At 39.5% G+C, this 20,624-nt stretch overlaps 1 protein-coding gene across 3 annotated transcripts in view; it reads left to right on the forward strand.

Annotated features, from left to right (window-relative positions):
- Window positions 1-20,624, forward strand: part of RPS6KA2 (ribosomal protein S6 kinase A2) — a 263,758-nt gene that overhangs the window by 187,692 nt on the left and 55,442 nt on the right. For all 3 annotated transcript variants that reach the window (XM_051614751.1, XM_051614750.1, XM_051614752.1), the window contains 5 exons: window positions 1,927-2,007; window positions 2,852-2,931; window positions 5,986-6,092; window positions 13,340-13,377; window positions 14,107-14,249. In XM_051614751.1, coding sequence (XP_051470711.1) covers window positions 1,927-2,007; window positions 2,852-2,931; window positions 5,986-6,092; window positions 13,340-13,377; window positions 14,107-14,249 — 449 coding nt within the window. The remainder of the gene's footprint in view (window positions 1-1,926; window positions 2,008-2,851; window positions 2,932-5,985; window positions 6,093-13,339; window positions 13,378-14,106; window positions 14,250-20,624) is intronic.

Below are 20,624 nucleotides of genomic sequence, written 5' to 3' on the forward strand. Positions count from 1 at the left end.
TGCTCACCTGTCCAAGGAGAACTCCTGCCTGGGGGCATTGCTGATCTACTGCATGAGTCATGCTCTGCCTTCACTTAGGCTAAGCATTTATTGGGTGTATGATGTGTGATTTTTACTCAAGAGATAAGATTAAGATTCTGAGATTCCATTCTTATTTTTTTTTTTTTCCCACAAGATAGTTTAGGTTGAATAAGCTAGTAAAGCTTATGTCATTGTTGACCTCAGTAAAGCATCAAAATTGCAAAAAATCCAAGTGTCCTTTTTAAGGCTTTCAGATCAGCTGTTTGGGAGCTATTTCTATGCCTCACTTTTAAAAGGACAACAACAAACAGTGGTTTCATCATGGTATGTTCATTACTTGGGTTTTCAGAGGACTCAGCTTCTCAGCAGCTCCACAGTACATGCCAGTGATGACAGAATCCCACTGAGATGTCAGGTTTTACCACCTAAAATAATTTCATAACATTTGTTCTAGGTGTTTTCAGCTGAAAAGCATATTGGCATTGTGTCAAGCAGAGAAAGAAGAAATGCATTTCAATACTTTCATTACGGAATTAGTGAAATTGTGATTGATTGAAAAACAAATCAGTAAGCTTAAGGGCTGATACTGTGGGGACCTGAGTCTTTCTCAGTGTCTGAACATTCTGCTAAATGTTTTTGCTATGAGATCTTCAGTTTCAGTTTTGATTAGTTTGAACCCAGCTCACCTCTAACTATTTTTTCTCTCACTCTTTATTCATCTTAACCACAAAAAGTATTTTTCTCACTGCTATCACACAATAATTTATCTCTACACATAAAAATAGTTGTTTACTCTTTTTAATCAGACTTTTTTCTTTATTACTGATTGTTCGGGTGGTTTATGGGAAGCTTAAAATATTTTCTATAAATTACTTCCAGAGTGCACTGTTTAGTGATAGCTCATAAATTCTGCCAGCATTAGAGCAATACAAAAAGTTCATTTGCACAAGGTTAACACAGTGAGCTCTGGGACTGGTACATTCTATTTAATCTTAAAGGAGACAGAGTTATTCATTTTATGTAGTTTTCATTTTCATGTTAACATAGGTCCAGGAAGGTGATTCTGCCCCTCTGCTCTGGTGAGACCCCACCTGGAATACTGTGTACAGTTCTAGTGCCCTCAGCACAGGAAAGATAAAGACCTGTTGGAAAGGGTCCAGAGAAGGGCCACCAAGATGATCAAAGGCCTGGAGCACCTCTGCTATGAAGACAGGCTGAGAGAGTTGGGGCTGTTCAGCCTAGAGAAGAGAAGGCTCTGGGGAGACCTTATAGCAGCCTTCCAGTACTTGAAAGGGGCTACAGGAAAGCTGGGGAGAGGCTTTTCATCAGAGAAGACAGTGATAGGACAAGGAGTAATGGTTTTAAACTGAGAGAGGGGAGATTTAGGTTAGATATTGGGAAGAAATTCTTCACTCTAAGGGTGGTGAGGAACTGGAATGGGTTGCCCAGGGAGGTTGTTGATGCCCCCTCCCTGGAGGTTTGTCCCTACCAGGTTGGACGAGGTTTTGTGCAACCTGATCTAGTGGTAGGGTTCCCTGCTCTCATGACAGGGGGGTTGCAACTTGATGATCTTTGAGACTCCTTCCAGCCTTAATGATTCTATGATTCTCTTCTGCAAAGCATGATCACCTTGCTCTTGTTTGCAATGCTGTAGTCCTTTTAGTGTAGAGCAGTTCTCAACAGGGGAAGACATGGTGCCTTCCTGAAGAGCTTACTTGTTGCACAGACAAGACAGGCAGAAAAAGGGGACACTAGAGAGTGGTGTGATTTGCCAAAGGTTACACCGCACAGCCATGAGCAGAGTGAGAAGTTGAATCCAGATCACCTGATCCTCGCTACAGTACTGAACCCAGTGACCCTGCTGCCTTTTAATATGTCGCTGTTCTCATTGTTCTTTCTTTATAGTTCGGGATCGGGTACGATCAAAAATGGAAAGAGATATTTTGGCAGAAGTGAATCATCCTTTCATAGTCAAGCTTCATTATGGTAACTATAAGAAAATGTAATTAATATTTGTTATTAAATTGGCTGGGGAATTATAACTAGATGCATTGTATTTCAGATACCTCCTGTGTTCTTATGACTCTGTCTCTAAACAATTTTTCAAAGCTACCTATGTGAAATTCTTCATTTATGCTAAAGGAGAATTTCAGTATATGTAGGTTTTAGCCATTCCTCCATCAACAGACATTCAGCATAAAGTCTAACATGACAGATTATGCAGGTGGGGTATCTGGTGAGTGTACATCTGCCAACCCCCTCACCTGCTGTCAGGTACCCTTTAGAAAACCAGATAATCTCAATTCAAATAATTTTTAATAATCAACACCAGTTTGAATTTGTATATGTGTGTATATAAATACGTTTTCTTGCTGGAGTTGCCTTCCCCCACCTCAGCAGCTCCCTGAGGAGACCCATTATTACTGTAAAGGGTCTTCTGAGGACTTTTTGGATATTGCAGGCTCTCCCCTTACACAAACATGGGAGCTTCTCTATGCCTAGGTCTCAGTGACTCCAGGTGTTTTGTGCAATAGAAAGCAATATTAATTCGTATGTGCTTAGCATGGAAAATAATATATCAGTAATGCATCAATTTCTCTAAGCTGATATATATATATATATATTTTTAATTTATTTATTTATTTTTTTTTCCCCATAGCCTAAGCTCAATTGCTTAGTTCTATAGATAAATTAAATTTTTCTGTCTCAAAGTACTGAAATGATAGGGAAGCTAATGGCATGAATGATACACTGCTAGTCAACAAGTTTAGTTCTTTGGAGACTTTATCTTGATTCAAACTTCCAACATCTTCATCCTTTTCTAATGCAGCATTTCAAACAGAGGGAAAGTTGTATCTAATACTAGATTTCCTGCGTGGAGGTGACCTTTTCACAAGACTCTCCAAAGAGGTAAGCTGATAGACTTGAACTTCAGAAATAAAGGACTGTCCTGATTTTCAGAACTCAGATGAAGTTGGTGGGAGTAAAAAATGGCCTTGGGAATAGTCCTGCTGTATATGTGGAACAGAGCTTTACATGTGCTCTTATTAATTGTATTTGAATTATGCCGTAGGTAATGCAGCAGATAGCATGTCAGCAACACAGCTGGAGAAACCTGCACCACTGTTAAGCCATTTCCATAGCAAACTAGCCCCACAAAATATATCTTGGATGGGATGAGAAACAGTCTGAGAAATAAATCCTCAATACATTTTGCCCAGGGCAGAGAACTGCCGGAAAATGACAACCACTGCCAGCAGGAAGAAGAGATGGCCCTAGGTCAGGGGCTGATCTGTGCAGCAGACATGCAGACAGCAGAGCAAAGAGCCATCTCCTGCAGCAGCTGCTGGGAGCAGGTCAGAGGCCACGCACCACCCTAGGGCTTGGAGGTTGGCTGTCACAGCCTTCTGCAACTCTCCTCCTGCCTGCCTGGGGACAGATGCTGCTTCCATAACCTCCCTGGGCTCCTATCCCTTCCCTGTCCTCCACAGCTCCCACCCTGAGGTGATGTTGCTGCTGAAGAAAAAGGCAACCAGGAAACCCTCCAAACTTCTGTCTTGCTAGTGCCTGTAGAGAGCGGCAGCAGCAGGTTTTCTAAGTTCATTTAGCACTTGCCTGTGTGTACCAAATGCCTCCTCAGGCTAACTGTCTGAGTGGCTTCAAGCAGTGCATCCTCCTGCGTTTAGCCTCAGAGCGAGCCCTGCAGGCAGCACAGGAGGCTCTGGCAGGGCAACCTGCCTCCCCAAGGTCTTGTCTGCATCCCTGTGTTCTCTGTCACCAACACGCTGGCCCCAGCCTTTGGTCTCTGGGATATGGAGTCCTAGCACACCATCTTTAAAGATAAAATAGGAACCTTTCAATTGCCATCTTAAGGGGAAGCTCTGTTTGCTCTTCTTGATTTGGAAACTGATGGACTAAAAAGCTGTGAAAAGAGTACTTTCATTCCAAAGTGTCCTAGCTGTTATTTTTTTTTGCTACATGATTCCTGGTTCAATGACATGCTAGAGGCCACTGTGTGCACCACAGCTTGGGACCCCAAGTATTTGCTTTTGAGGCTTATTTGCTAAAGCGACAAGACATTAGCAACAGGTTAATTACACTGCTGAGTAAGGATAATGATATAAGTACTTAGAACGTGGCAGCAGTTATTTTAAATACAAGGGAAAAGATTAAAGAAACTAAAACCACCCTTCTGCTGATGTTGTGAAATCAGCTCGCTTTATTAGGGAGGCAGCATGCTGCCTTAGCAAGGACTTCTCCAATTTCATGACAGAAGAGAGAAAAAGGGATTCCTGCCTACAGAGGGCAATTCCCTGTTCTGCACATGCAGAGACCTTGAAAGTGGAAGAAGCAGCTCAGATTTTGTACTCTCTTAAAACTTCACACTTTCTCCAAAGCTTTTCCAATGCAATCTGCTGACTTCTCTACTTTACACTACCAAGAATTAATCTTCTTAACTTGATAGTCTTTTTAAGTACTTCTTTTTTCAGTGTTTGCAGTTTATCTTGCCTATCTATACTTTGCAGCTGTTCAGTGGCAAGGTATCCCAAGGGAAGGCATTATAGGAAAACTTGTACTGCTTGCAATTTGTTAATTATGGACTTGGTCCAACAGTATTGATTTCAGTGGGCTCTCAGTCAGATCTCATATACTACAGTGTGCCTGCATGCAAAGCTTGTCTCTCTCTTGCTCTGTCTTTCAGCAACATCTGACTTTAACTAGGTAGATCTGTATAGATTAGATTTTCCGTGATTCTATTGATTTAATCTCATGCCTATATTATTTATTTTAAGCCTGATAAATAATTGAATTTTATTTTGGTAATTAATGCAATCTTAATGTTCAGATGAATTAAGTTTTTGACAGTTTTTGTTGTGTGTCCTTTTTCTTTCTATCCTTTGCAGTGATTATCTTAATTAAATAGTGTGACATCTATTCTCTGAATCCTCACGTTTTGCTCTCAGCCTCTTGCAGCTTCTCAGAGCACTAAAGTATTGTGAATGCACCTTTCTGAGAGCAGAGATTTCATTTAAAAAACAAGCTCAGCCCCTTCTACTGCAGATATTTACATTTGCATGCAACATGTAAATTTGTATTGAGCCAGCTCATTTTACTTCTGTCATACGCAGTCTTCACAGTTGTGTACCAAATATATCAGCTTATTTTTCTGCATTATTATCACTGAACATATTGAAATTTTTAATTAAAGAGAAATTAATAACTTGTGGGATAATGAAAATTGAACCAAAGGGATTTATTGTCATCTGAGTTTTTTCTTACCTTAGTGGGTTTTTTTCGTTACACCTGTTGCTTCCCACCTAAACAATAGCTTCCAGTGTTAACAGTATCCACATCAGCTAGAGAAAGGAAACAACTGACTTCAGTTTAGACCTCATCAGTCCCTGGGTGTTAGACAACACATAACTGCTTAGGGCAACTGTACTGAGATTCCTTGAACCCTCGATGCAGAGTTTTAATTCCATCTCTGAGTCACTTTGTGCTGTGTGTTCTGCTCTGACTTGGAAGCATTTCACTTCCCCAAAGAGGTTACTCCATATTATTTTGTGGGAATTTGGTTACCAACTGCCAAGATTTTAGCAAATTAAGAGATATGAAAGCAGTAAGGGCTGCACTGGCACTGAACATGTTCAATTTTGCCATTCATTTTCAAAGGGTAAGGAGTTAGAACCTTATTCATATTATTGTGAAATTATGTCATCTAAGCAGATCAGTCAGACGAATGAGAGTAGCATGTTTTATGAAACAGATCCACTTGACAGATCAGGTTTTGTTTTTGGAGAATTTGGTAAGAATTGTTCATGGGAGCTCGGACAAACTATGGAAAATTGAACCTGGTCCTTCCAGCATTCCTGAGTTAAGCAATTCCTTCCCCATGTCTGTTTAATACAAGCCAGCCCAGCACTGTCCGGTAAATAGGTATGTTCTTCTTTTCCTTCTCTGTAGGTGATGTTTACAGAAGAGGATGTCAAGTTCTACTTAGCTGAGCTGGCCTTGGCGTTAGACCACCTCCATGGTCTTGGAATTATTTACAGGGATTTGAAGCCAGAAAAGTAAGTTAACAAGAAAGAGGGAATCAAAACATAAATATGAGCATTTTTAGGTTGTTTCTGCTCCTTGTCGTGCTAGTAAGTCAGAAGGTGCCAGAGGCTCTGCCTTCCTTCTTGTCTGTGAGACTCTATGTGAGACCCTCACCATCAGGAATAGAGACTTCCCATCATAACATGTTAGCATAAAGCCAAATAATTCACCTCTGCTCCATGGCCTTTATGTGCCTGGCCTGCAGTTTAGTGAATAATCTCAGCACAGGATTCAGACTTCAAAGTGCTGTTCTCCATTTGCAACATTTAATTTGGCCTTCGCCATGATGTAGTGGGAATGGCCCAAAGCAACTCCTCTTCAAGCTCACACAAAATACATTGTGTCATTGTTCAGTTGTATTCTATTGTAGCCATGATTTAAAGTCAATGAGCACCTCTGAAAACTAGTGTGTGTCAGCTCATGAGAGACATGGTAATCAGGATCTTAAAACCACTTTGTTAATGATCCAAAATATTTTCAGAAAAACAATTCTTGCGTATACAATGGCAGCTATTTTCTATTCCTAATGTGGTGTTATAGAGGATTTTCCTTTCTCTTTTTTTCTTTGCAGTGTTATCAGTAGACTAAATGACACCCCCACTGCTATCATTGGGAGTGACTTGATATTGTTTTTATTCCACTCCACTTGCCTGGTGCTTTGCCTGCATCTTCTGTGTCAGGTCCAATAAAACATTTCAAAGTTACCAGCCTTTTTAATGTCATGGTCACTGTAGTTTAAAAGATGGCCACTGAGGGCAATATGCTTGGCTTGTTGTTTACACTTCCATATAACAGTAGAGCAGCCTTTTCCTTCTGTGACAAAAAGTTCAAAGCCATGCACCTCTTTCTTTAAAATGGAATACTATTGTTTTCACACTCAAGAACAAAATAAGAGATTCAGAGTGATGGAAGGTGGACTTTGTATGTAAGAAGTTGAAGGGAAGGACACTATCTGCAACGCTACTGTATGATTTAACTATAAATTCAATATTATGTTTGGCTACAATAGCAATAGTGGTAGTACCGTATGAATTTGCATAGAGGTACTTAACCAAACCTCCCAGTCCTTTGGGCTAGAGACCCTTTCACAGGTTACTGAAATTTGCAATCTTGCCTGTTTATACAACCTGAACGCCTGAGTTTTTGGCAAATACAAGATGTCATCCTCCAAATTAAACCACTGAGGGGATGAGGGTACCATTTTCACAGGTAATACGGAGTGCAGGTAGGCAGCAGTCACACCATTGCTGTCACTGCCATGTTCTGCTGCATCATCTCCCAGCAGTTCTTTGGTTTCCACTTTGTTCTGAATTACTGTTTTACTCTTTCAGCATCGCCAAACATGCACATTATAGAAAAAAATCCAATTATGGGTTTTCAGTTTTAAACTTTGTTTCTAGTGTGCATTAGTATGAATCACGCACTACTTTTCTTTCTGGTGTAAGATGCAGCTGTTTTTCAGACAAACACATGATTTATGAGGCTGCTATTAGAGCATGTATGTTCAAATATAAGTCATAGTGCTGTTACATTTATAGGCACATGCCATCATTTTTTGCTTTAGGAGAAGTTAGAAATGGAGGATAAAATTAAGTGCATGTCAAACCTATTAATTGTATTTGAGATACCGAGAGCCTGATTTTTCAGAGTTCTCAGCATTATGTGTCACTTTGCATTTCAAAGCACATCTCTCCCTGACTACACTTGCAAGTGAGAACACTTAAAATTTCTCCAGACCAAACTTCAATGTCTCAAATCAAGGATCAGTGAACTGAGAAATTAGAGCTCATTTGGAAAAGGAAGCTGTCAGTGATTTGTCATTGTCACATAAAAACATGTCAAAAAGACCAGTCATCCTCTTCTCTGTACCACTCTGCTAAAATCCCGAGTGTTATCTGTTCTGCCAACTGAGGAAAGAATCCTCTGGAAGAAAACAAAAAGTGTCATTGTGTAATTAAAGACCTATGAGATCCATGTGTGAAGTTAAGGTGGCAGCCCTCATTCTGTTATTGCCTGTCTTCTGGATCTATGGTATTTGGTCTTTGATGTATAGTGAAATAGCTACTGGTGATACAGTTGAATTTGAATACAGCTGCCATAGTATAAAATCACTTTACACGAATGTAACTATTGTTGTAGAGGAAAGAGAATCACCCAGACTGGTATAACTCAAGTTGATACCTGGGGATAAATCAAGGCATCTATTTGATTGAAAACCGTATCCTTTAAAAACAGCTTTATAAGTGCAAAGCCTATGTGTAGCTATGTCCATGCCTAGGACAGCAGCATGTGACAGCCTGTGATTCCACTGGAGCTTTAGGTTTAGAGGGAAAAAACAGGAACAGCAAAAAAACCCAAGCAAACAAAAAACATTCTAAAGGGAAAAAAGTTATATATTCTTAAGTTACAGATGGGAGAGGATAGCTCTCAAAATAAGATGATAAGAGAAAATTAAGACCATTCCAGGATGTTCTCATCCTCATCTTGCCCCTCAGCAGGGTCAAACACATGAAGGTCACTATAGGTGTAACTTATTGTTAAAATAGCTGGTGGAGACCCCATGGTCTCTATAGGAAACCTCTCAGCTGTACTCCAGCAGTTGTACAGCTGGAAAGATGCTTCAAAGAGCTAATTAGAAATTTCTTTACTGCAGTTGCAGGTCATTGCTCCTTGGCCTGTCCTCCTAGATTCCTCAGCTCGTTTTGCTCTCAGCAGCAGCCTCAGGGGATTGTGAGCACATCTCTGTACCAAGACCTCCCTCTAGTACCTTAAATGATCCACCTTCTGAACTCTTCTTCACCAGTCTTTCTAGGCATTTGGTGATTCTCATTAATCCTTTCTTTAATCCTTTAATCCATATCTCCTTTGAAGTACAATATGCAAAATTACACCCATGTCTTCAAGAGAACATTACCAGTCTGATTAGAGCACAAGGTTTTCTCTATCAAATTTGCAGAACTGGAGATAAATCAGTTAATAATATCCTTATTCTCTCTCTCCCCTTTTGTTAAAAGATAGACACTGCATTTGACCTTTCATTGTTCAGTGTTTTTGCTGTTCTTCAGAAGCTCCCAAAAGTAACTGCTAATAGGTTTGAGATTGTTTCAGTCAACTCTGCAAGTACCCTAAATGAATTGTTTATGTCGAAGAAGACTAGTCAGAAAGTAGCACTGTTCCAAGCACTCGAAAGAATCCTCAGTACATTAAAATTTAAGGTTCAACATTTTAGATTTTTTTAAGATTCCCTGAGCAAAAATCCATGTTAGCAATTCAAAGCTATGAATTAATTTTAAGTGCCACCAGAATGTATTCTCTGGGAGTTGTTATAAAGTTAGATGTAATTACTTCAAAAAGGCAAGCAATCAAGTTTTCTGGTTAAAGTCTTATTTAGAACAAGCAGATGCTTCTTCACTGAAAGCATTGCAGACAAATTCTTCTTGAGTTATCTTGGTGGTTTCACTTGTATTCCTTGTGGAACAAGGTCCTGCTCTGTCACACTGAAACCCATGGAGTTACTTACATGGCAAGGCATGTTTCCATTTAAGAACTGCAGGATCAAGCTATTACATATTATTAATATGCCAAACTAGAAAAACGGGAACTTATTAAAAAGTGGAACATGATGCATATGTTATTTCTTATGCTGTGGTTTCGGAGTATGTGTGAATTGGAAGTAACTTTTCCTTCTGAGAACGCACAGATTTTTTATTTATTTTTGCCTTTTTGTCTCCAGGTACCCAGATACCCCTTGATACAGTTCTCTTTTAGGGGCTTCAGTTAAAAAGTGGTGGTTTACATTGTAATGCCCTCAGCTGTCTGTACAAGGGACAGTTCATGTAACTGCTCATATGGCAACTCCTGAATTGTTGAACTATATATATATAAAAATAAACCACCAGTGCTTAATGCAGCATGTTGTAAACAGTGGCAATTGTTCATGAATGTAGCTGCCCTGTGTAGAGACGGAGGAACTGAGAATCAGCAAAGGACAAACACTTTTGGTGGAAAATCACCATCATCTTCCATCAAAGGAAGCAGTCTCTTTTGGGTATTTCATGGTATCAGTGAAGCTACAGCCGAGATGAGTTCATTATGGGATCATGCAAACACTGACATGTCACAGAAGGTAGAAAGTTTGTGAGAGGCTTCATCTCTTTGGGAGATACTTCAATACTTCACTCTATCTTGTGCTTTCATAACAAAACCTGCAATCTAATTAAACACTCTTTTTGAAGTTTCTGGTTTTCTTTCCAACCTGGAATTTTGGCTATACTTTCTGGAAAACATAAAGTGTGGGCTGAATTTTCTGCACAGCTGAGCTGGCTTGGGAAGAAATAATTAAAAAACCCCAAAACCAAAAAACCCCAATAACCAACAACAACAAAAACAACAGCAACAAAAAAGCCCCACAGTTCCAGCTTTAGTTGATCTGGCAGAACTTCACAATGATTTGGGCATATTGGAGTTCAAAGAGAAGCCTAAAAGATGTGACTCAAAATTACAAAGAGAGAGAGGGAGAGAAATGGCAGATAATTGACCTGATGTTAAGTGTCGCTATAAAATAAACCCTACAACTAATAACAAAGGCTCTTTATCCCTGTGCTAAGGTTACAGCAAATAAACCTACTAAGAAAGTTGCAGTCCTAGCTGTACTATGAGCTTCTCCTGTAATTTGGAGTATGTCATTTCCCTACTACTAGCTTAGCTTTCCAGCCTCTAACTTGGAGATTTTCAGCCTTTATTTTCTCATGGCATACTTTTAAACTGAGATCAATGAAAGCAGTTTGAATGTGTGTGAAACAAGCTAAACCTGAAGCTAAAACGTTACTGTTTCAGAATAAATACCAAGTCTACAATGGTAGTATCCTATCAACACACTCAAACCTTAAACTGAACAAAAAATATAATGGAGAAATCTTGTACTGAAAAGTCATCAGTGAATGGGTTTGTAGCCTAGTTTAACATTTAAATGTGGACTACTTCTTATGTTTTTTATCATTGTGAAACATTGATTTAGGAGACAGATTTTTCTCAAGCATGAATCACATTAACAACTCCTGTTTCTTTTTTTTCATTCTGCAAAATAATAGTAGTTTATTTCAGATTAGCGGATCCTGCAAACCACAGCCGAAGTAATTGTGATTGTCACAATAGATTTTCTGCTACTGACAGTGTGGAATAAAAAGGAACAGTAAAGTGATAAAAATAAAAAGAGAAGACAGAAAGTATGATGAGAGATTAAGTTTTCTTCCAAACATTTGTCTGTTGTTGTAATCCAGATGCTTAGAAGCAGGTACATTGTTCTTTGCTTCTTGATGTCACTCAAAGCTAATTCTATGCAATAATTATCTTTTTCTCCCTGTTAGCATATTATTTTCTTCTTAAGTTTTCGTTTCAGAACCATAGCATCATATATGTTGACAGATGGCAAAGGTGGAAAGAACCAGCTGTCCAAAGGGTGTTGCCAGGGGCTATGGGGAAGCTGAAGGCAGCAGAGGGCATCCTAGAAGGGTGACGAGGGAACATCAGACAAAGGAGGGAACTGCAGATCAAGTTGTAAGGGATAGAGGATGCACATCCATAGGAAATGAGCATCCCTTCATTTTTCTGCTCATGCAAACATTCAATATGAAAAAAACCAAACCCCTGCTGTATGCTTCAGACTTGCTTAACATAAACCAATACTATTACTTTGATACCTGTGTTGATACTGGTCCGTCTCTTAGTTGAGGGTAAGGTATGAACCCTCTAATAAGGGCAAAAGAATGAAAAATGTATATTGTATGCATAGAAAAGCAGCAAGGATTTTCAACAGGACATTGAAGAAATAGAAGTGATATTTATGGGGAAAATTCCAGACTCTTTGAGTTTCATTGTTATTCACAGGGGCTTTCTGGGTGTGGGGCAAAATTTTGGGTGATTACTGTGAGCTGTTTTTCCAGAGCCAGGTCTGTGTAGTTCATTCATTCACCTCACTTACATACTGACAGGTGTTTGATTCTGTTCTCTTCTGAAGCACAAGGATCTTGTTTAGGAATTGTACTAAAAAAAAATACATTTGAACATGCCCATTATAGGCTAGTATTTAAAAATTATACCTCTCTGAGAAACCTGGGGAGAAAGAATAGAGGTAAAGATGCTTTAATGGAGAAGAAAAAGCTTTAATTATAGAACACGTAGTAGTGACTCATCTGCTGACCTTTGATGAATTACACAGTAACAGACTGTTCTAAACACATGAAAGAATGACAGAAGACCGTCTCTTTTCAATTATGTTTCAGTACAGAGACAACATTTCACAAAAGTAGAGCCCAATGTGTTTGTTTCACTTCTGTATTATTTTCTTCTTTAGTTGTATTAAAGTGACTTTCTAAGAGAAGGGGAATATAAAAATAGCTGAAGCCCAGCTACACCATGTTGAGAACAGAAATACACTAAATCTAACTAGAACTGAAGAAACACCACCCTCATTATAATGTCAGTATTTATAGGCAGAAAAATTACCAAAATTATTTATTTTTCAGTTTCAATGTTCTTGCTTGTTTGCATAAAAACTAGCAATGCTTCTTGTGAACTACAGTAGTTTTTCTCACAGAAATGTTGGAGTGCCTTTCTGATAATAAAATATGTGAGCAGGTGGCAAACATGAGAACACTTGCACTTGGCTTCCAGGCTGAATTTTCATTTGTACTTCCAGACAGAATAAATTAGCAGGGACTGAGGTCCATGCAGTTAGGCTGTAACTAGTCATTGTGCTCTACGATCACTTTTATTACTTCAGCATGAACGTACCCACCTTTGGAGTTAATTTTAGGTCCAGTGAGTCCAAACCTTGATTATTTGTGTGCTTTCCTTTACTGTTATGAAAAGAGCAGAAAACCCATAGCTCCTTCTCTGGCTGAAAGCAGCTACTCTGAAGTTGTTTGCTTTGAACACCCTGTTCTTTCTGAGCTCATTTCACGGGCCGACCCCGAACATGCTATGGACTAAGGAGGACGCTCACTGTGTAAATGCTGCAGGTGCTGCATGCCTCAGGCATGAGATTAGACAGACATTTGAGGATAATTTTTCTTTCTGGAGGCACATAATCCACCGAGGGTCTATTTTCACATGTACTTGAATCTTGCATATCTCCTTGCCTGTCTTAAACATGTTTTATTCATGTTAACTGCACTCTATGACTGCCTAATGAATGAATGTTTGCTATTTTGCCTTACAGCATTCTTCTTGATGAAGAGGGCCATATTAAGATAACAGGTATGTGAGGAATGGAAAACTTCATGTCTACAAGCTGACATTCTTTCCTGCAGTGTGTTCCGTGTATCTTGGTCTTTGCTTGGAAGGAGTTTGCTTACAAAAACTCACAAATCAGAGAGTCTGAATGTTGGGCTTCTCTGGCGATTCATTAAGCACCCATGCTGCACAGCACATGGAGAACATTGTGTTCTCTGGTAAAATTGTTCTTCTGGCTGATGTGAAATGTGCAGGCTTGGCTGCCTACCACCATGGATGGAAGGATGTTTCCAGTATGCTTGCTCCAGATTAAATTACCTGAATTATCACTGCAGAGGACAGCTGGAGAGATGTTCCTTTGCCACTCTGGAGATGCTGCCTGGCCATCCTTTTCACTGTTTTCCATCTGGGATTATTATTCCTAATGCTTTGGTTATCTGAGCAAGAATCCTTACCAGTATTGTCCTCACCAAACCTGAACTGTGTATTTCTGTCCAATTAAACTCTCTCTTCTGCTTTGGGCCAGAACCTAATTCTGAACAGAGGAAATTAGGCACCTACTTTCAAGATGTTTTAACAAATGCCAACCAGGCACTCACACAGGCAGGGCTCCAGCACACACGTGCCTGTGGCCTTTCTGCATGCAGACAGAAGAGTGCTTCATCAGCTAGTTGCTGTGCTTTGTTTGAACAGTTTCAGTGACCAAAAATGTAAGTAAGACCTGATAAGTCTTCTTTGTTTCAATTTATTTAGATTTTGGTCTGAGTAAAGAAGCCATCGACCATGACAAAAGAGCATATTCGTTCTGTGGGACAATAGAGTACATGGCCCCAGAGGTGGTCAACCGACGAGGACACACACAGAGTGCGGACTGGTGGTCTTTTGGAGTGCTCATGGTAATGGAAAAGTTGTTTTTGTTGGAGGGGTGACTGTCAAAGTGAACAGATCCCTCAGATAAGAAGAACCACTTTCAGCAATTAAGCGTTGTTAGAAAAGTAGATGTGTAATGATTGCTTGTTTTCATTGCATCAGTGATAGGGAACCAGCTCTTCCTGGCAGTACAGGAGGTAGCATTTGGCCCCAGATGCTCTCTCTTCCTTCCCACAGTCATTCACTGTCTCAGTTGATTACCGTAAGCCATGAATATTTCTACACAGAAACAGGGCAGGACAAGCTCAGAAGAGCACAAGCATTTCAGAAGAAGCATTTTGGTTCCTGATAAGAAATAATTCCCCAAGCAGCAATTTTCAGATGTTAGGGACATCCTCTTAGAGAAACTAATTTATTATTTTTTTTCTGCAAAAGATATACTCAAAAGGACATATTTTAAAGGGCACTTTGAATGTTTCACAGGACTTCATTGGTTATTTTGCCATTCATTTACTCCACTAAAAAGATTTAGGTAGTTTTTTTGACTGGCAGTGGGTTTCCTGTAGTCTTATTAGCTGGTCGGAGACTGCCACTGGAAACTTCTAATTTCTCCTGGTAGAAAAAGAAAACAAATGAATACAAGCACCATCTCATCCTCCTTTCTTCTTCTATACCATTTTGCTGTGTCTTTTTGGTCACTAGTTTGGGATGTTTCCCTTGTCCCGAGTGCACTCTAAATCTGGTTTTTAAATTATATATGTGAATAAGTTTTAAAATAACTACTCTTCACAGGGGAGAAATCATCAGAAACAGACACAAATGTATCAACTGGCAAAGAGGAGTAGTTAGGAATTTATCTTTTTCTTACCTGTCTTTGCATTGGATTAGCTACACAAAAGTTGGTATTTTTCCTCACTGTTTCTTAGCTTTTAAGAGTCCTACAAGCTATTCTGGAGGTAGCTTATATGGAACCAATATGATAAACTCTGCTAATTGATATTTTATACATGGAAATTAAATAAAATTTACTTAAAATGCAACATGAATTTACCAAAAATCAGTCATGTTAGATTAATCTGATATTTTACTTGACGAGATAGACATATTTTTCTAAACAAAGTTAATGAAGTGCATCTCGTATGGCTCCTTTATAATAAAGTATTTGATACAGTCTTGCAGGGGAAATTAATTAATTAGTCCAATTGATTTATTAGTCCCGTAATTTTGCAAAGATAGTATAGTACCTATACCAGCTATGAGTACCTCAGAGGGAAAAACACCACTGAGTGCAAAGAGCTTTTTCAGCTAAAGGGTAATGTTGGCCCAAGAGCAGGTAGGTATAAACTTATCATGAAATGTAGTTATCCTGGGAAGTAGAAGAAAGCTCCTGACTGCTTAAGAAGTGAGACCCTGGAAAACACTTTCCAAGAATAACTCTGTGAGAGATACCTGACGGCAGTGGAGCTGCTTGGCTTATAACAGGGACCCAGTAAACATCCTCCTGAGTGCTGCAGTGTTTGACACTGGGATGCAGTGTCAGGAAAGTTTTTCAGAGAAGTATTGAACCCTCCTCATGCCAGCCATTTAAAATTAGGTGTTTGGGTGCTAACATGCTCCCTCCTGCACCCATCCGACCTCTTCACTCTGTAGTGCCATTGTTGCTGAGGAGAACAAAGGGAACATCAAGGAGGAATTGGTTTGTGACACTGTGATTTTTTTAAAGCTATATGGACTCTGTAGGTTTTTTGAAGCAGTTATTCCCGGTGCTGTTTCACTAATCCTAGTGCTGTCCCTTGAGCCCAGACATCATGCATTTGTTACTCTCACAGGGATATGTTCAGATAAAGAAGGAGATGCTCTTTGCTGAGCAGACGGGTTGTCTGGCCCAGTGCTGCAGCTGTGGCTCACATTACACCTCACTGTGCTCATCAGGGCTCCACTACAAAACCAGGGCAGAACCGGGGCAGAAGCTTAAATTAATATAACATCTTGCTCTCCTGGTACAGCTCAATTTCCTATGGTATGGAAGTTATTTTAGGTCACTATATATTATGTTGCATGCCACAAGCCACATAGTGGGTTTAAATTTTGTTTACCCTACATAGACAACTGGTGGCGCGAAAGGAAGTAAGGCTAGGAAGCAATGCGAAAACCAGTGAAAGTTCGGGGTGAGGAGGGCCTCCGTCACTGACCTAGCTCACTGACAGCAGTTAATCTAAGTAAATATTGTAATTTATTGCCTCAATTTGAAAAGAGTGGAACACCCTTAACTCTTATGGCCACAAATCCCTTTGTGGATGCTCAGCACTTCTGAACGACATATATTTATTCAGAAAAATCAACAGATTATGTCTCTTACAATAAATATATCCCAACTCTTTAAATTTTTCTATTATATATTTAATTTTGGAGGATAGCCATGCATTCTCACTACCTGTTTCCAGTTAAAAGATGATATATTTGGTCTATAGATCGTTTTTATTTCACCTGCTAGCAAACTTATCTCCATCCTCCCTGGTTTTTGCCAGGCTTTGTTTCTTTTTTTTCCCCTCTATCTCTCTTTTCATCCTCTCCCCCAGGGATTCAATGTATTAGAATTAGAAAAGATAAGAATCCATAGGAAAGAAGATGAGTTAAAGACAGTAAAATCTTTTAAACTGTAAGCTAATGCTTTAAGCCTTTGAGTGCTACCAGACATCTCAGAGAAAAATATCTCTAATCAGTTCAGTCCTTTTTTCTTTTTTAGCATTTAACTGATTAGGGCAGAAAACAGGTATTTCCATACACTAAAAGTGTAGGGGGATTTTCTCATGCTGTCTTTTGCTCTGCTCATTTCTTCTTGTTTTTCTTCGTCTGTCTCTTGCATGTTCTCTTAGGGAAGATGCTTTTCTCCCAGTCTGAGAAACTGAAGAGCATGAAATGGTTTAATTATTTATTAGTATTTCTCTCAAAGTAATTAGCAGTGTGATGTGCAATATACAAATAAAATACACCACTTGGTGCAATATGCATAGAGGGTGAATGCAGTAGTGTAATTTTCATACCTAAAATGTTTATCAAAAGCGGAAACATATTAGGCAGATAGTGATAAAATTACCTGTAATCCAGCCATCAGGAGAGCAACCAAGCAATCTCTTGTCTGTTCTGTGAGAAGGGATTAATGCTGCAGTATGAAGAACTGGGTTGTGCTATCACCTCCTTACCAGTCTGCACTGACCAGGGCACAGGCTAGAATCAAGTTGAATCATCCTTGAAAGCAGTCTCGAATGTGTCACATTGTGATTATTAATACCAAAACAAACTTATCTGAAAAAGACTGAAGTCAGGTCTTGATTTATTAATTATTTTATTAATTATTATTCAGTGGTAGTTTTACTGTCAACAACAGTAAAACTTCATTTATCACCAGCTAAGTCGCTGACACAGGCCACAGAACTAAACTGTTATCTGTGCTGTTCGTTTGCTGCTCAGTTTGTTTTAAATGTTTTATGGTAGCTTTGTATGTGTCAACGGGTATAGTTATACAAAGCTTGAAATACACCTTTTCCAAGCATTCCAGAGGACAGTACCTGCTTCTTATTTAGTGTATGATGATGACTGCTGGGACCTAATTAAAATTTTGTGCTGGTGAATTTGCGTGGTTTATCATTACTGGACAGATTTTGTTTTCTGTCTTCCTGCATCTTACCCATTGCACTGGAGAATTTGGATAGGACATATTTTACAAAAGCTTGGCATCAAGAGATCTGCATGAACAAGGAATTGACTTAAACCATTTAGAAGTCGTGTATATGACTAATACCTTTTCAGCTGCACTGCCAGAACTTTAATGCCCACACTGCCATCTCTGAAGCCCAGATAAACTTGTCTGCACGATATAACATGCACAAGGCCTCACAACACAGTGGTTTGGTAGTTCATCATACCAGCTGATTTATGAGGCCACAGACCTCATGGAAATTATAACTGTCAGTTCAGGAAAAAACAGCACTGTGCACCTTTGACAGCAGAGATGGGAATATAATTAGAGAAGGAGGGATGTGATGACTCAGTAGGCATTCCCAGATAAAAAGAAGTGTGTATATACTTGTCAGCAATGTAGTGAATGTGTAAGTAGAGAAATTTTTGTAAGAGAAGAAAATATCCTTTTGGTATCCAGACAAAGTAGTCAGCTCTTTGGTAATTTTGTAGTCACTATACAATGGCACTGGAAAAATCAATACAAGACATTAAAGCAATGCAATCTCCTTTTACAAAATCCCATCATAACACTTGTTTTATTCCCAATGCAAGAGATGGTCTTCATTAACACTATTTTGAATGTTTATGCTAGCTGCTATGAGAAGGTATTCAAACACTTTGCAAACACTAATTCATTATGCTTCACTCCTGGCTAATAATGAAAAATACTGAGTGTCTGACCAGCTCCCTGGAAAATGACTGGAAGTTTTGAGAGAGGAACCCAGCTGTTCTGAGGGTCTCTCTGCTCTCCAAAATGGAGTGTTACCACGTTTCTTTGTAACCCTGAATTTTATCCTAGGCTCACAATACTTTAGCAGACTTGGAATGAAATAATTTGCATAATCTGCTCTCCTTCCATCTGCTATGAAGAGTCATCTGGCAGTTACCTCAGGCTGTGGATTTTTTCTCATTCATTATCTTTTTGAATGACCTACCGGGGTCACTGCTTGAATCCATTCCCTCATGAAGTGTGGTCCTCTTTCCCAAGGTCGTACCACACATGTATCTTCTGAGGTCTCCAGTACTGGTGTTTTACCTACTGGAATTAGAGATTGCCCGGAAAACTAGAGAAAGGAAGCACTGCAGAGTATGTCAAGACCTAAGCAAGGGCTGGACTAGGTGACTTCAGAGGCCCCTTCCCATCAAGCTTTAATTCTGCGGTTCTCTTAATAGGCAGCTGAACTGTAGCAGGAAATATTTGCCTTTCTTGCTGCACATGGTAGAGAAGGGAAGTTAAAGCTGGAGGGAGGCACAGCCTTCTGAAGTACTGGCTAACACAGTGTGTCCCTCCTGAATACCCAGGAAGCCAATCATTCAGAGGCAAGAAGTGAGTGCTGATGGGGAAGGGGGGGACATGAAAACTGTATGTCCCAGCAAACCTATAGGGTCTCCCTTAATAGCTAAAGATACCACAGAGTTTATTCACACCTAGACTCAGCTCCTTTTTAACCTGCTGTGACCAATACAACTCTGCATTTATGTGCAAGGGTGTTAGCTGGAAGTGCTCGCTTCTGTTTGCATGTTTAGGTGTAGCAGGGGTTTTTTTTAGATAAGTAGTGAAACAGGTTGTTGTGCAGTAAAGCAGTAGCTTTACCTGATGAGATTATTTCTATATTTTTTTTTTCAGTCTCATTATTGTGTTTTTAGCCTTCAGCAGATTTCATCAGGATGGCAATTGAGAAACCAGTGCTTTCTTCCAGCTGCTGCTTAGTTGAACTCATTGAAGTAAAAAGCTCTGCTACATTTAACTCGTGTAGCTGCCTTTCACTTTAAATATTAATGTTAAGTGCATTTCTTCTGAATCTGAATTAACTTCAACATTATATCTGTGTAACTGGAGATATGTGGTAACAAAGTGCTAGCCGTTAGAGCTGCACAGTAAATATACCCTGCAGCCTTCAGGATGGTAATTTCCCGTTTCCTCTTGCAATTTAAATTTATTTTTTCCTTCCTTTCTTCTCTCTTGGATACTGCATCTAACTTTCTTGACATCAGGTTGCTTGGCCCTTTGCACCCGTGGTGCATTTGCAGATCTTTCTGTGATATCATGATGGGTGGGAGCTGCAGTCATCATCTTCCCAGATAGCCACTGGGAACCAAGCAGTTGCTTATATCTGTATCATCTGCCTCAGCTGTGTCAACCCATTTCTGTCAAAATAAATGAGCTGTAGGCAATTATTGTTTTCTTATATTTTCCTTATGCTTTGGCTATATTTAACCTGGGAAAAAGAAAGAGTCAGGCTGTGGGGCAGTCTGGCACAGGTTTGGATAGAATCATACAATCATAGAATCATTAAGGTTGGAAGGGACCTTAAAGATCATCAAGTTCCAAACACCCTGCCATGAGCAGGAAACCCTACCACTAGACCAGGTTGCACAAAACCTCATCCAACCTGGCCTTTAGGTGATGAAAAGATCTTTTTTTTGCACAAATGTGCTTCCTGAGAGTAATGAAGCTACTAGTGTGATAAGGTACAAAAACTACACACAGGTTGCAGAGTCTCTCCTGCCTTAACAGGTATTAAATTATAGCAATGAATATTAATTAGTAGGTACTTATTGTAGCAGAAGGGCTCCAATGCCTGAGTCACAGACATAAGCAAGTAACAGTTCTCCTTACCCTCGGTGCACATTGTAATAATTTGTGCCCCAGCTGAATG

This window comes from Apus apus, chromosome 3 (genome assembly GCF_020740795.1).
Source record: "Apus apus isolate bApuApu2 chromosome 3, bApuApu2.pri.cur, whole genome shotgun sequence".
Classification (NCBI taxonomy): domain Eukaryota; kingdom Metazoa; phylum Chordata; class Aves; order Apodiformes; family Apodidae; genus Apus; species Apus apus.